This window comes from Stegostoma tigrinum, chromosome 10 (genome assembly GCF_030684315.1).
Source record: "Stegostoma tigrinum isolate sSteTig4 chromosome 10, sSteTig4.hap1, whole genome shotgun sequence".
In the NCBI taxonomy this organism is placed as follows: Eukaryota; Metazoa; Chordata; class Chondrichthyes; order Orectolobiformes; family Stegostomatidae; genus Stegostoma; species Stegostoma tigrinum.
In genome coordinates this window covers 79,086,986-79,103,481 of record NC_081363.1, presented here as the reverse complement: position 1 = coordinate 79,103,481, position 16,496 = coordinate 79,086,986, and the positions used below count along the sequence as shown (strand labels likewise).

Sequence of the window (16,496 nt, the reverse complement as noted above, 5' to 3'; positions counted from 1 at the left end):
CATCCAGCTTCACACTCTATTATCTAGGAAAATGAAAGGACAGGTTTTGCTGTGGGGGGGGGGTGGGGGTTGAGGGGCAAGGGTCCTCCTTGTCAGATTGACCTCGCACAGTGGAATCTCAGCACGTTTGCACACTGCTGTAGGAGGGGGTTGGCTGCGTTATTTACCCTCTTTCTAACAAGTGGCTTTTATTCCAGGTTCAGAATGATATCAGCCATATATTAGAGTTGGTGTTGTATAGATTTTGTTCTAAGATCCGAATGATAAGAGCTATATGTTATAATCAGCGTGGTAATAGATTTTAATCATTGATGAGAATGATATGAGTTATAGGTTAGAGTCAGTGTGGTATAGTTTCTATCCTAAGATCGAGATATCTGTTAGATTAGTGAGAGATAGATTTTATCCTACGATCAGAATGATATGAGCTATGTGTTAGTCAGTGGGGTATAGATTCATTCTAAGATATACTACATGCTCAGAATATCAAAGAAAAAAAAATCCCAGCACAGAACCCTGGGAAAGAAGCCCTAAACAGCTATCACTGGAAAAGCAAACTCTTGCTGTCCTTATAAGTACTCACTTTGACCGCATGGGCTCCCTTTTAGCAATCAATCTGTTCGGCGATGCTTGGTGCAGCACCTTTTGAAGGTGCAAGACGCTCACAACAATTAGGTTAACTTCATCCATCAGCTTCAGTGAAGTTGGCCAAACACCGATATGCGTTTAACACAGATAACGTTCCCTCCCATGTTTTGGGTCAGTGTGAAACGTCCGGCCTGAGCTGGGGCGGCGGGAAGGGGTGTTGAGAATTGCCATAAACTCGGAGACAGTGTGGGTCCGCAGTAATTGCTTAATACCCCATTAAAGCAGGGAAAGTGCACTGTTAAAAGTGGCCGGTTTTGGTTAAATATGAACCATTTAAATCAGTTGGAACGAGTGTGAATCATTCACACAATGTAGTTAGAGAGTGTGATAAAACTAAGGGCTCGGGAAGGACCCCGAAAATTATCTCTGATTTCTCTCCACGGATGCTGGAGGACCTGCCGAGCTTTTTCAGCAACTTCGGTTCTTTTTTGGCTCGGGCTATTGAGGCTGGTTCCGGGGTTGGGGGTGGGGGCTGGGGGTTAGTGGCCAATATGTGAAACACGGGGGAACTTTGCTCCGCTAAATTCACAGCCGATGCCCCCTCCTGGGTCGGGGACGGTACCCAGAAGTTCTGGCGGAAGGCTTGATGTGTTTGTTTTATTTTTGTTTGCCTGGGTCAGATTAAATTAAGCAGGTCATATGATTGAGCGCTGGATGAAAAAAAGGCACAGTTCTGAGCGTGAACGCTGAGCGGTGGCTGCAGTGAGGATCGGCTGTACAGAGCGACAGGGACAGTTACAGCCTCTTCTCCCACCCTTTTTAACACACACACACACACACGCACTCACTCACTGTCTCACTCACCCACTCACACTCACACATCCAGCACTGGAGCTAAGGGGACCAAGACTCTGCAACCCGCTCTGCCAGCGCTATGGGTTTGACCCCGATGGGCTCCCCGCTCTGCTCACTTTACCTGCTCTCTTTCCTAGGTAAGTCTCTGCCTCTTGGATCCCCAACAACACCCCCCACCCCCACCCACTTACCCCCGTACCGCGGGACTGGGACAGGGCAGCAGTCCGGGCAGCGTTGGTTTTTGCCCATGGTCGAATGTCCGCGGAATCTGTGTGTTTCTTGGATGTTATCTTAACCCAAGCGTGGCATCGATTCCGAGACAGGATCAGGGAGTGAGTGAGCGAGAGGCTCAGAATGGTGTGAGAGCGATATAGGTAGCGTTAGTGTGGTACAGATCTTGTGCTGGCATCGGAATGCATTGTCTGACCTGAGATGTCACCTCTTGTGTACACCAATAAAACCTTTATTTATCTCTGGGCAGTCACTTGAAATAAATTCTGGGATTTACATTTTAATCAATCAAAACCTGTATCAATTTTCTAGCTGATTAAAGATTTAACAGGAGGGAGTCAGCCAGCCATTTTAACGTTTTTGAATACATTCGCATCAGTTGTATGATCCTCTACTTATAAATTCTGTGTCTTGATGCCTCTCTCACTACAGCTGATGAAGGAGCAGCTGCAAAAGCTTGTGTTTTCAAATAAACACAGGGTTGTGTGGGTTATAGGGGGATGGGTCTGGGTGGGATGCTTCAAGGGGCAGTGTGGACTTGTTGGGCTGAAGGGCCTGTTTCCACACTGTAGGGAATCTAATCTAATCGAAACCTGTTGGACTATAACCTGGTGACATTATGATTTTGACCTTGTCCAACCCATTCCAACACAAGCACCTTCACATCATAGCATCAGAATGGAATAGGCTATATGTTAGAGTCAGTGTGATGTAGATCTTATTTTAGAAACAGAGACAATAAGGACCGCAAATGTTGGAAGCCAGAGTCTATAGGTGTGAGGCTGGTAAAGCATAGCAGGTCAGACAGCATCAGGGGAGCAAGCAAGTCAATGTTTCAGCCCACGATGAAGGGTTTCAGCCCGAAACATGGACTTTCCTGCTCCTCTGATGCTGTCTGACCTCCTGTCCTTTTCCAGCCTCAGACCTATAGACTTTATTTTGGAAACAGAATAGTGTGGGCTAAATGTTAGATTCAGTATGATTTAGACTTTCTGTCAGGATCATAATGGTATAGGTTATGTGCTGGAGTTAATGTGGTATAGATCTTTAGATGAGAATGGTATAGTCTGTATGTTAGAGTTAGAGTAGTATCGACCTTGTGTTAGGATCAAAATGGTATAGGCTATATGTTAGATTCAGTATGGTATAGATCTTGCATTAGGATCAGAATAGTATAGGTTGTTAGTGTCACTGTGGTATAGATTATGTTAACTCATACTATACTGATTGTAACATAATGTACACTATATTTACTCGAATGTGTAGCTTAACCATTCTGATCCTAACAAAATATATACCCCACTGACTCTAACACATAACTCATACTTTACTGATCCTATGTATTAGAGTCAGTGTGGTATAGATTTTGTTAGGATCAGAATAGTGTGAAATATATGTTCGAGCCAGTGTGGTGTAAATCCTGTGCTAAGGTCAGACTAGCATGGGCTATTTGTTTGAAGTCAGTGTTCTATAAATACTATTCTAGGGTCAGTATGATTGGGGACAGAGCATATAGATTTATTTGTTAAAGTCAGAATGACATGTTAGAGAGAGAGCAAAATGGATTTTATGTTAGGATTAATGGATAGATTTTATTGCCAGTTTAGCACGTAGATTTTATTGATAGTTCAATGATATGAATTTTCTGGTATAGCCACTTTGTTATGGGTTTGGGTTCAGGGTATATGAGTGATCATTGAGGGTGAGTTGGTAGATTTAATGTGTCATGGCCGGGAGGGGGTTCTGAGTTTGACAGGGATATGGTAAGCATGTATTACATAATTCAGAGATAGTGGGATAGATGAAGGGTCTAGGCCCGAAAAGTCAGCTTTTGTGCTCCTGAGATGCTGCTGTGTTCATCCAGCCTCACATTTTGTTATATTACATAATTCAGCAGTGTTAAGTATATAGTGCAGCAACAACAGTGTGAGAAAATCCCTGTTCAGAGGGTATGAGTGGACAGTTGAATGTAAATGGTGTAGCAAGGTCTGTGTACCACGAGTTTTATAGATGTGTGAGGCAAGCGTGACAATAAAGTGACTGACAAGTTGTTGGAGCTAAAACTGTTGCTGCAGAACAGAATCGCCATCACACTGTTCAGTGTCAGAATTAGGTGCAAAATAATTGCAGCCTTAGTGGAGGCTGCAGCTCTTTAGATGAAATGAAAGCACAAACTGGCAGTCAAATCACACACATTTGAACAGGTGAACGTTCTTTAGTCTTTGGATTGGAATGGCAATGCTTCTAGTGAATGTGTAGCAGGAGGTTTTCTCATGCTAGAGACAATGGCCTTTTGATTCAGAATTTGGTTTTCAAATGCTCTTCATTATTTCTGAGCAATGATTTCCCTTCCCTTTGCCTTGCTTTCTTACCATGTTATTCCTTCCACACACCCCCCCAGCCTATCCCCTCCCCCTACTTTGGCTCCCCTTCAGCTGAGCTCTTTCACTGCAGGTAGTGAAAGATCAGCCAGGGTTCATCTGCAGACCCTGGGGTCCGTGCTGAATTTCCTCACTTCTCCCATGGCAAATTGAGGGGTTATTTTTCTGCCACACCCCCATCCTGATGTAAATGTTGACATTGGCTGTGGATTGGGTACAGGCATAAGTTTAGCTGCGTTGGCCATCATGGTAAAGAGTCAGCCACTTTCTGACATAGGTATTGTGAGAATGGTGATCTTTTTGTGAACCATCAGAGAAAGACTACGGCTGAGTGCTTGGAAGGAGAGACAATCAACGTGATTTTATTTTAAAGCATTCATAGATAAGGTGGAAAGAAAGCGTATGGCATGCTTGGCTTTATTTTTTGGTGAGTTAACTACAAGAGTCAGGATGTCATATTGCACCTTTATAAGACTTTGATTAGGGCACACTTAGAGTAATGTGTCCAATTCTGGTTGCCACATTACAGGACAGGATGTAGTGGCATTGGAGAGGGTGTAGAAGAGGTTTACCAGGATGTTGGCTGGATTTGAGGGTATGAACTATAAGGAGAGGCTAGAAAAACTCAGCTTATTTTCTCTGGTGCAGCAGAAGTTGAGAGGAGGCTTGACAGAAGTCCATAAAATTATGAGATGCACAGATAGGGTTGACGGATCTTTTTCCCAGAGTTGAAATGTCTAATACTAGGGGCCATTCTTTTAAGGTGAGAGGGGGAAAGTTCAATGGAGGTCTGAGGGGCAATTTGTTTATACAGAGTGTGGTAGGAGTCTGGAATGTGCTGCCAGGGATGCTGGAGGAGGCAGATACCAATTTAAGGGACTTTTAGATAACCACACGAATATGCAAGGAATGGAGGGGTATGGACCAAGGGCAGGCAGAAGGGATGAGTTTAATTTGGCAGCACGTTTGGCACAACATTGTGGGCTGAAGGGCACATTCCTGTAGAGCATTGTTCTACGTTATATTAATGTTGTTTGTATTTTAACTTAACTCTGATTCCATCTTTCAAAGTTTATTTACCAAAAATGTAGTTATGGACAAAGAAATATCTCAAGGAAGATACTTTAAGGTCACATAACTTTCAGAATAACTAGCCAGCAATCCTTTATTTCCCGTCCCTTCTATTTATAAATGCACTGTAAATGACAAACAAAGGACATGTCTTGCAAGGGTAACAACCATTTGCATTTAGTTAGCAGCTTTGATGTAGTTAAATGCCCCAAGGTGCATCAAGAAGAGAGTCACCAGACCAGATCTGGCAGTGAGCAACTTAAGTGGCTATTGCCAACAAGGATCCAGAGCTCAGTCAAGAGCTCAGTTTTAAGCAAGGTCCTTAAAGGAGGGAAATTAATTCGAAAAGGGGGAGAATTCAGAGCTGGAGGCCTGGGTAGCAGAAGGTGCTACTGCCAATGGTCAAGATTAGGGATTTGCAGGTGGACATCATTGGCGTCCAGTTTATTCCTGTGCTTATCTCCAGTAGGGTTGGGGTCAAGGTATTACAAATGCTAATAAAATGAACACGGAATTAATCAAAATCTAAAGTGGGTTCAGTTGAAGGGTTATTCTTCCTTTTCTGTTTAGTCCAGTCCCTTAAGTACTCACTGCCAATGAGGATCAGTATCACGATTGCAATCCCAATTGTCCAACTTGTGTTCCATGTTTGGTTTCTACACTTGAGTTTTATTGGGAATTTATTTTCCCCCTCCACATTTCAGACTTACAGCATTTCCAGTGCTTCTTTTTTCGGTTGTTTTTCTTGCGTTTGTTTTAACATATGGACAGTCATAATGCATTTCAGCTCCGGGTAAAAAGATTATGCATCATCTCCCACCCCAGAGATTATGGGTCACCCAGACATTATGGTTGACCCAGACTGCGGGTCATGCCCTACACCAGTGCTTTTCTGTCAAAAGGGCCATCTTTTGGATGAGATGGAGAGCAGGTTTCCAATATGGCGGTGGCAAAGTCACGCGGCGGGGTTCGGTTGCTCATGGCTCGCGCGGCGGGGTTCGGTTGAGTCCCCGCTACTTCACCGTTGTCTTTCCAGCTTGGTAACGCTTTTGCTTGTTTTGGTTGCCCTGGGGACTGTTCCTGATGTCTTCCGACGGGACTCCTCCCCACCCCGTCTCCACTCTATCTCGGGTGGCGGCTTCAAAGCACGGACCAGGAACCCTGTCAGTGTCCAGTACTCCTGTGTCGGAGGGGGTGTGGGGACCATGCAGCGTGGACCATCTTCAGCTCAGAGAGGCGGACGTGCAAGTGCTGATGTCGGTGGGAAAGGACCACTTTTTGGCCAGGACACCGTGGACGATGTCAGACAGCAGCGACTGGAGGGGCAGAGTGAAGTCTACGGACAAGGAGAGATAGAAACACAGAAGGTGAACGTTTGAAGCTGTTTTCGGTTTCTGTAATATCATTTAAAATGAATTTATTCGGTGTTTAATCATTTTTACGCAATTTATTCTGTAATCCAAGATGGCGCCGGAACCTGGCGACATTATCCACTTCTCACTGCACCTGGGTACAAGTGACAGTATCTTAAATGAGTAAATCCAAACTGCAACCATGCCTGCCTTCTCAAGTGCCCACATGCCCTAATGTATAAAACAGAAGCTCCTATGGCATTCGAGATAGTAAGAACTGCATATGCAGGAGTCTGAGATGACACAGTGTGGAGCTGGAGGAACACTGTGGAGCTGGAGGAACACAGCAGGCCAGGCATCATCAAAGGAGCAGGAAAGTTGACGTTTCGGCTCGGGACTCTTCAAAAAGGCTCCCATGGCATGATCTTTATTAGGAGTAAGAAGCACTCCCCTAGTGCTCTGGACAACATGTATACTCCAACCAAACTCAGTAAGAATGAAAGAGTCACAGAGACCTAAAACACAATCCTTCGAGCCTGCTCTGGTCAAAAACAACGACCTGGCTCATTTACATTTGCATCATTGGCATTTGAGGGATCTTGCTTTGTGCAAATTGGGTTTTAAAAAAAATCATTTGTGGGCATTGTTGGCTGGACAGCATCTATTGCCCATCCCTAGTTATCCTTGAGAAGTGAGCTGCTGTGAATCACTGCAGTGTACGTGCATGTAGGTACTTGCAGTTGATGGTGTTCCAGTGTATCTGCTTCCCTTGAGCTTCACAATGGGAGTGGTCATGGGTGTGGAAGATCTTGCCTGAGGCTCTTTGGTGAATTTCTGCAGTGTATCCTGTACAGTGTACACACTGCTACTACTGAGTGTCAGTGGTGGAGCAAGTGAACGTTTATGAATGTAGGTTCCTTTGCCTTGGATGGTGTCAAGCTTCTTGCGTGTTGTTGGAGCTGCATCCATCCGGGAAAGTGGGGAATATTCCATCACACTCCTGACTTGTGCCTTGTAGATGGCAGATAGGCTTTGGGGAGTCAGGAGATGAGTTATTCGCTGTAGAAGTCCTAGCCTCTGACCTACTGTCGTAGTCATTACATTTATGTAGCCAGTCAAGTTCAGTTTCTAGGCAATGGTAATCTCCGGGATGTTGGTTGTGAAGAATTCAGTGATGGTACCACCTTTGAGTGTGAAGGGTAGATGGTTGATCGTCTTTTGGTGAAGGAGGTCATTGCCTGGCATTTCTGTGTTGCACATGTATCATGCTATTTTACAGCCCAAGCTTAAATATTATCCAGATCTTGTGGCATTTAAACAAGAACAGCTTGAGTATCTAAGGAGTTGCAAGTGCTGCTGAACATCATGAATTCAGAAACAAACATCCCTACTTCTGACCTTATGATAGATGAAAGGTATTGACAAAGCAGCTGTAGATAATTGGGCCTAGGACATGACCCTGAGGAACTGCAGTGATGTCCTGGAGCTGAGATAACTGATGTTTAACAACCACAAGTCTCCTCCTCTGTGCCAGGCACGTTACCAACCAGCGGAGAGTTTTCCCCAGATTTTCATTGACTTGCCTTTGTTAGGGGTCCCTGATACAACACACGGTCAAATGCAGCCTTGATGCCAGTCTCATCTCATTTCTCCTGCGTTCCCTACACAATACCAGAAAGGACACTCCAATGTACTTAATTTGTTGTAGAGTGATTTGGGAGATCACGAAAGTTGCTACATAAATGCTTTGTTTTTAATTTTGTTATTTTACAACATGTGAATTATGTTTATATCAAGGAAAGTTGTAATAAAGTGAAATTTAAAGTATCACGGGATGCACAAACCAGGAACAACACACGTGAGCAAATCTTTGGAATGGCAACAGACAGTCCTAGAATTGACACTTAAACACACCACCCTGCTCCCTGGCCAACATCTCTGTCTCTGGCTTGCTGCAGTGTTCCTGCAGAGTCCAACACAAGCTGGAGGAACAACACCTCATTTTCCCCTTGGGGACCCTATAGCCCTCCAGACTCAATATTGAGTTCCATAATTTTAGGGCCTAAACTCTCACAAGTCCCAGCCCCCCAACCCACACACCTGGCCTTGTTACCACATAGCCTGCCATTACATACCCCCTGTTAGTCACTAATAGTTCCCATTAACAACTATTCATCCTCCCAGCCTGATCGTTAGCAACTCCTTTGCCTGTCCAACTGTCTTTCACTCTCTTTCGGCATTATCCTATCGTTTATTCCCTACCCCACCCACCTCCCTCTTTTCTACATATAAACTGATGTTTTCCCAGCCACCATCAGTTCTGAGGAAGGGTCACCAGATCCGAAATGTTAACTGTTTTCTTCATCAAAGATGCTGCCAGACCTGCTGAGCTTTTCCAGAAACTTTGTTTTTGTTCTTGATTTACAGCATCCACAGTTCTTTTGGTTTTTAGTCCTAGAATTTACCCTGGGAAGGTATTTCAAGACCTTGAAAAAATCATTAAGGAACAACCATTCAAAATGCATCAGAGACAGTTGGTACAGGTACGAACAAATTTTGAAATTTATAAGAGCATGAGCGGTTTCTCCTGAAAAAAAGGACCCAGCATCATAAATAGGAACATGAAATCATTACTCTATCAATAATCATTGTTGACCAATATCTCAACATCATTTCACCAACTTGATTCCATAACCCCAAATGTCTTTACCCAACAAAAGTTTGAGAGTCTCACTTGAGATTTCCATTGATTCCTGACATCATCACCTTTTCAAGAGACAATTTCAAACACACACACTACACACACTACACACACTACACACACTACACACACTACACACACTACACACACTACACACACTACACACACTACACACACTACACACACTACACACACTACACACACTACACACACTACACACACTACACACACTGTTACAAAGCCAGCAAGTGTTAGAAAAGCTCAGTTGGTGTGACAGCCTCTGTGATGAAATAAACACACAATTTTGAAGAACAGTCTTTGGACTTGGAATTGTTAATTCTGTTTTCCTCCATTTGCTGAAGGTTTTCTACATTTTCTGCCTTTATTCCAGATTTTCAGCATCCAGCAGGATTTTACTTTAACTCTTTGAGGTAGTTATTTTTCTGATCTACCCTATCAAATCCTTCAGTTGGAAAAATCTCAGCTAGGTCAGCCCTTAAACTTATATTTTCAATGGACTTTATTTTTAGATCTCTTTCTATAAGTGAAACATAGATTCACATAACTTCATTGTCCTCACTTTAACATACTGAGATGCCCTTAGGAACTGATTGTCTCATTGTCAAGCCTCCTGCATTGGAGAGAGATACTGTATGTGTCGTGAAGAGATTGACGTATGTGATTTATTTATGAAAGCGTGATTGGGTTGTGGAAAGTTACAGCACAGAAGGAGGCCATTGGCCCATTCTTTTGCCTGCATTGTATTTTTGAAAGGCATAGTTGACAAAGACATAGATGAGGAGGAATTTCTTCTTTCAGAGGGTTGTAAATCTGTGGAATTCTTTACCAAAGAGGTCTCTGGCAGCTGGGTCATTAAGTATACTCAAGGCTGAGCTAGATAGATTTTTAATCTTTAAGGGAATCGAGAGTTTATGGGGAAAAAGTAGGAAAGTGGAGCTGAGTATTGTCAGATTAGCCACATTCTCATTGAATGAGAGAGCAGACTCGATGGGGCTGAATGTCTTTTTGACCCATATCTGTCTTATTTTGCTTTTTGTTTGTAATCTGTACTGTTCCTCATCCGTAAGTTATCTAGTTAGTCTCACCCTTGCCTGCTGTCTCACCAAAGCCCTGCACTTTTTTTTTCCCCACCTCTTCAAGTTTATACCTTTTTCTAAACATTATTCTGGAATCTACACTCTCCTGTCTATCAGCCTATAGGTGGTAATGACTTTGTGTGTTTAAAAAACATTCTCACATCCCCTCTTAAGGGAGGTAGAGGTAAATGATTTAAGTTCTGTACAATAATCTGTTCACTAACCAAGACTAACAGACCAGTTGATTGTATGTAGCATTTTGAGATATGTCAAACTACTGTGGCTTTAAATAAATGCATGTACAATATTGCATAGAACCTTTATATTATTGTATGTGATGTTGGGAACAGATCAGAAAGAAGGGAATCAATGCTGGACAAAGTCTTTCTCTTGATGAGTTCCATAGCATTGTGTAGATTATATAGAACAGAAATAAGCCATTTGGCACAGCTGGACGGTGTGTCTTGTTATTAATATTGTTTGACAAGATTTTCCTCACTACTAGCATAATCTCAGCTGTTTGCTAGCCTTCTTTTCCTGTGCCTGTCGTGTACTTATCAAGCTTCATCATAATAAGTGCAATGTCATAGTGTCATACATCGTAGCAACAGGGTCTTCGTTTGACCATGTTTATGCCGACTAACACACCAAAACTGCACTAATCCCATTTACCTACTCGTGTTCCTAAGCCCTTTTAATGCTAATCCAGATGCTCCTTAATGTGAACCAAAAGAATTGTGGGTGTTGTAAATCAGGAACAAAACAGAAGTTGCTGGAAAAACTCAGCAGGTCTGGCAGCATCTGTGAAAAGAAAATCAGAGTTAATGTTTTGGGTCTGTTGACCCTTCCTCAGGAATAAGAATGGACCTGAAACGTTAACTCTGATTTTCTCTTCGCAGATGCTGCCAGACCTGCTGAGTTTTTCCAGCAACTTGTGATTGCTCCTTAATGTGAAGTGGCTCAGCCACTCCCTACATAGCCAATTGTATGGACTTATAACCCTGTAGGAAAATAATTTTCTTCAGATTTCCCTATTATTTATTAGTGATGATTTTGTACTTAAAGGTCCTCATTTCCCCAACAACATCTTCTCTACAACTAACCCCTTCATCTTAAAGACCTCTATCAGGTCACCTGGCACCCAACTCTATTTTAGAGAAAAGATTCACAGCAGTTTCACTCTTTACTGGTAGCCAGTGAGTTGTGTGACCAATTAAAAATGCTGATCAGCAAGTAACGTCTGTATCAACTCCTCCAAACTCCCCTGAGAAAACTTTATCACTCTCTGTGTGGATATTGTACTGAGGGATAAAGTGGTGATGAGACTCCACTGCTGGAATTAATGAACATGTTGTTTCCTTTTGGCTCAAAGACATTAGGCCAAACAGCACAGGAATGTCCAGGTTTAACTCTGGGTCTGAGCTGTCAAATGGGAAGAGGACTGTCATTGTGTGTGTCCTTCAGTGAGCATTGGAGAGTTTTGCTGATCTTGGATGGAAACTATATGCATGTATGCATTTGATTGACAGCCCACCCCACAAATCGGACAGCTTTTCCCCCATTCCCACTTTGACAACTCTTCCCCTGATCCCTGACCCCCTTCTCTCCCCACCCCCTCAAGGTCTGGTAGTTCTCTTTCCTCTCTCTGACAGCATCCCATCACCATCACTGGCCACCTTCCCACCCCTTCCATTCTGGGCTTACACCAATTTCCAAGTTTCAACTTGATGTCAAAGTGAGGAAAAATTTGGAAAGCCTTGATACTTAGGTCTTAAATCTCGCTTCTCCTTCTTCAAAAACCTCTCCACTTTCTCTCTCTTTTGCTGTACTCCATCTATCTCTTTAAACAAGCTTTTGTCATCTACCCCCCTTGATAAGGTGCTAATTTCTGATTACATAAATCTTTCCCCCTGCCCATTCTCAGACTTCTGAATCGACCACTTTAATATTAATGTTATCTCTCCCTACACCTTCTTGGTAGCTGTAACATTGTGCCTGCACTCTGTTCTGTTACCCTGATGCACTGTTTAGTATGATTTGCCTGTAAAGCATGTAAGATAATACTTTTCACTGTCCTTGTTACACATGACAGTAACAAGTCAAATCAAATCTAAATCCAATGCAAAATATCTGGGGATATTTTACTGCATTAAAAGGGCTACATAAATGCAAGTTTTCATTGTTATGTACAATTCCGTACGTAATTCTGTCTCATGGATCATTTGTGGATGGACATATATGTGCGTGCACATGAATCAGTGTGTGTGTCTGTGTATGTGAGCGTATATTGCTTAAAAGAACAGCGTTAGACTTGATTATGATGCTTCTACAGTCGAAGGATCTATGTGTAGGCATACATTTGCTGGACATCATGTAGTGACTTTATGCTGAAAACAAAAGGTGTTGGAAATCATAACAGGTCAAGCAGCACCTATGGAGAGAGTGCAAACTAACGTTTCAGGTCTAGATAACTCTTCATCAGAGACTTTAAGCTGGCTCGTGAAACTCAATAACAGACATCCACTTACAGTTTGCAAAACATATGAAAAATATTAGTGTTTATAAAGGCATGGAATAGGCTCGAGTTCAGAGATAGCATAATTTTTCATATTGAACAAAATTGGTCAAACACTTGAAGCAATAGAGGGAAAATTAAACTTGACAATTTTGTATATTTTGATTTAAAGAATGAAATGTAACCATTATGCTGGAATTTCAATGCCAGTTTGACTATCATTAAAGAAGGCAGTTTCTAGAGGTTTAAAGCTGGGCTGAAGACTTATTTTGGGAGAAAACCATGTGTCCTCATAAACTATAATTCTGAAAAACTCATATCTTGGGTTAGGTTCCTGTATGCTGTTTGAAACCTTTATGTTTGTGACCTTTGGCACAGCATAGTATTGAGTAGTTAGTATGCTGCATTTTTGGAAAATGTATTAGCTGAAAAGATCTCATGTTCATAATTGATAACTCTAACTTCTCCGGAGAAGCTATAAGGTAGCCAGAACTGTAAAACGCTTAATGTGCATGATGCATGGGACCGCAGGGATCTCCAACTTGCTCGTTTGGGAGAACTGAGGTGAATGCAAACAATGGTCTGAGACTGACAGTGATCTGGAGATATTGCACTATCAGAGAGGCAATACTGAGAGATCTTGTTGTATGTGACAAGCACTGATTCGACGTACCAGTGTGTGTATGTGTGTTAGACAGTAGGATGTGTGTGTCACTAGAGGTGCTGGTGGTGAGCTGTTTTCTCACACTGTTGTAGTCACCCAAGCACTGTTAAGGAGGGACTTCCAGGATTTTGTTCCTTCAGTGCTGCTGGATCAATGAAATATTTCCAAGTCAGGCTGGTGAGTAGTTTAGAGGAGAACTTGTAGATGCTGGTATTTGGTATTCTGCTGTCCTTCTACGTGTAAATGGTTATGGGTTTGGAAGGTGCTATCGTGGGAGCCTTGGTGAGTTGCTGCAGTTCATCTTGTACAAGGTAGGTATGGTGGAAGGAGTGAAAGTTACAGTGATGGATGGTGTGGTGGTGTTCTGTGTCCTGGATGATATTGGACTTCTAGTGTGCTGTCGGAGCTGCACAATCCAAGCAAAAATAAATCTGGAATTGAAAACCAGTCTCAGAAATAGTGCCATGAAAATATCATCAAAACCCATTTGATTCTCCGACATATTTCAGGAAAGGAATTCTGCCGACTTTACTGGGTCTAAGCTATGTCAGTGTGGGTGACTTGTAACCGCCCTCTGAAATGGTTTAGCAAAACAGTCACTCGAAGCAGCTCATTTGGAACAGCAGTGGCAGAGGGAGAGGAGTGAACCTGGGGTTGCGGGGATAGGGTGGTAGGAAATGAGGAAGAGGAGTGAATCTGAGGGGGAATGGAGCACAAAAGTCTATGCTTCAAGTCTATGGCTTCAATACTGCATTGTCAGCTTTCAGGTGAGACATTAACCTTAGACTCTATCTGCCTGATGGATAGGTGCAGAATTAGTTCATTCTTCTTTCTCCCTTTCATTTAAAATAATATCCTAAAGGAGCAAGAAAGTAAGGCTTGTTTCTAGTGATGCAACCTTTAAAACTTCAGAGATAGCAAGATCTGTAGTCAGAGACAACACAGTACGGAGCTGGAGGAACACAGCAGGCCAGGTAGCAACTTCAGGATACCCTCAAGCACTTTATAGACAATGCAATGATTTTGAAGTCTAGTCACTGTTGTAATGCAGGAAAACAGTCATCAATCTGAACACTGTACATTCTCATAACAAAGTAATAGCCAGGCCAGAGATAATGGGAACTGCAGATGCTGGAGAATCCAAGATAATAAAATGTGAGGCTGGATGAACACAGCAGGCCAAGCAGCATCTCAGGAGCACAAAAGCTGATGTTTCGGGCCTAGACCCTTGATCAGAGAGCCAGGCCAACTGTTGTAATGGTGTTGGTTGTTTGATGGTCCAAAATTGGCAAGATCACCAAGGACAGAGCTTTCCTGCTCTGTCTGATGGCACTGCAAGATCTTGGTATCCATCTAAATGGACTGACAGAGCCTCCTTTTAAGGGCTGAAGACAATAGTTCCAGCAATGCAGCATTCACTCGGTATTGTCAGTCTGCTTTCCAGTCTCTGGAATGGAGCTCAAACCTGGCACTTTCTGACTCCGAGAGAAGGGTGCTGTTGACACCTATGTGCCATAAACCATATGATATTACAAACACAAGGATTTTTGCTCTTCTTAAGTGTAACCAGTGCTGTGCATAAAACAGGTTCTGAGAAAGAACGGAATTGCCTGCTCTTCTTCAAAATAGTGCCATTGAATTATCTTTTTTTAAAAACTGAAGCCATAATCGGTGTTGATAATATAAAACAATTCATAAAATAAACACATTTGTAAACTCTGATAACTCACAGATATTATGCTCTAGTTTAGAAGTCACATGATACAAAGCACTTTGCTTTCTACAAGCGAATGCAGTGGAATGATTCCACTATTTCAAGCAGCTCTGTGGATGAAATAACTGATATGTGACTTTCAAGCTTCATGCCAGAATTAAGGATATTTCTAGGAAAGGCTGATGAAAGGATTATTGTATTTTAATAATTAACTGTGGAGCAGCACCATTAAGAATAAGTAAGTGAAGATGCATTACTGAAAGGCAATTAGTTGATTGATATTATTTTAAAATAAAGTATGAACTTCCTGTTTATATTATTAGTCAATTTTGTTCTTGTTTCCATCAGTTCACAACACGCATAGCAGAGGAATTTCACACAAATATGTTAGCCATTTGTTCTTAACATTAGAGATAAGAAGCTGTAGAGCTGGATGAACACAGCAGGCTGAGGAGCAGAAAGGCTGACGTTTTGGGCTAGACCCTTCTTCAGAAATGGCTGGGGGAGGTGAATGGGGTTCTGAAATAAATAGGGAGAAAGCGGGAGACGGATAGAAGATGGATGGTGGAGAAGAGACAGACTGGCCAAAGAGGCGGGGATGGAGCCAGTAAAGGTGACTGTAGGTGAGGAGTTAGGGAGGAGATCTGTCTGTCCTCCTGGACCAACCTGTCAAGGGGGTGGGATGAGGTTATTGGTAGGAGATGGGGGTGGGGCTTGAGGTGGGGAGGAGGGGATAGGTGGGAGGAAGGACAGGTTAGGGAGGCGGGGACAAGCTGGGCTGATTTTGGATTGCGGTAGTGGGAGGGCAGATTTTGAAGCTTGTGAAGTCCAAATTGATACCATTGGGCTTCAGGGTTCCCAAGGGCAATGTAAGTTGCTGTTCCTGCAACCTTTGGGTGGCATTGTTGTGGCACTGCAGGAGGCCCAGGATGGATATGCTGTCTGAGGAATGGGAGGGAGAGTTGAAATGGTTTGCGACTGGGAGGTGCAGTTGTTTAGTGCGAACGGAGCTAATCCCTCTTCCGTACCTACACAGGCCCTAAACCCCACCTCTTCCTCCATTACATTGATGACTGTATCGGCGCCACCTGAAAGATAACCCTGATGGTAGAAAGAAGAGTCAGTCATGCCACATAAACATGCTGAAAAAGTATTATCATGTGGAACAGGATGAGGAGGAACAAGTGTGTTAGTCTAGGTGTGGAAGATAATGAGAGACAGGTGAAAGGAGTGGATAGTTTGACTTGTTAACTGAAACACTGGCATAGTCAGACACATTTCTCATATTTGGAGAAGGGACAAAGGAAGGATCTTGTAAGACTACTGA

At 42.8% G+C, this 16,496-nt stretch overlaps 1 protein-coding gene across 1 annotated transcript in view; it reads left to right on the top strand.

The window, feature by feature from the left end:
• The first annotated feature begins 1,319 nt into the window (after positions 1 to 1,319).
• ltk (leukocyte receptor tyrosine kinase) overlaps positions 1,320 to 16,496 on the top strand; it is a 168,004-nt gene continuing 152,827 nt past the window's right edge. The window contains exon 1 of the mRNA XM_048537569.2: positions 1,320 to 1,580. Coding sequence (XP_048393526.1) covers positions 1,523 to 1,580 — 58 coding nt within the window. The 5' untranslated portion in view covers positions 1,320 to 1,522. The remainder of the gene's footprint in view (positions 1,581 to 16,496) is intronic.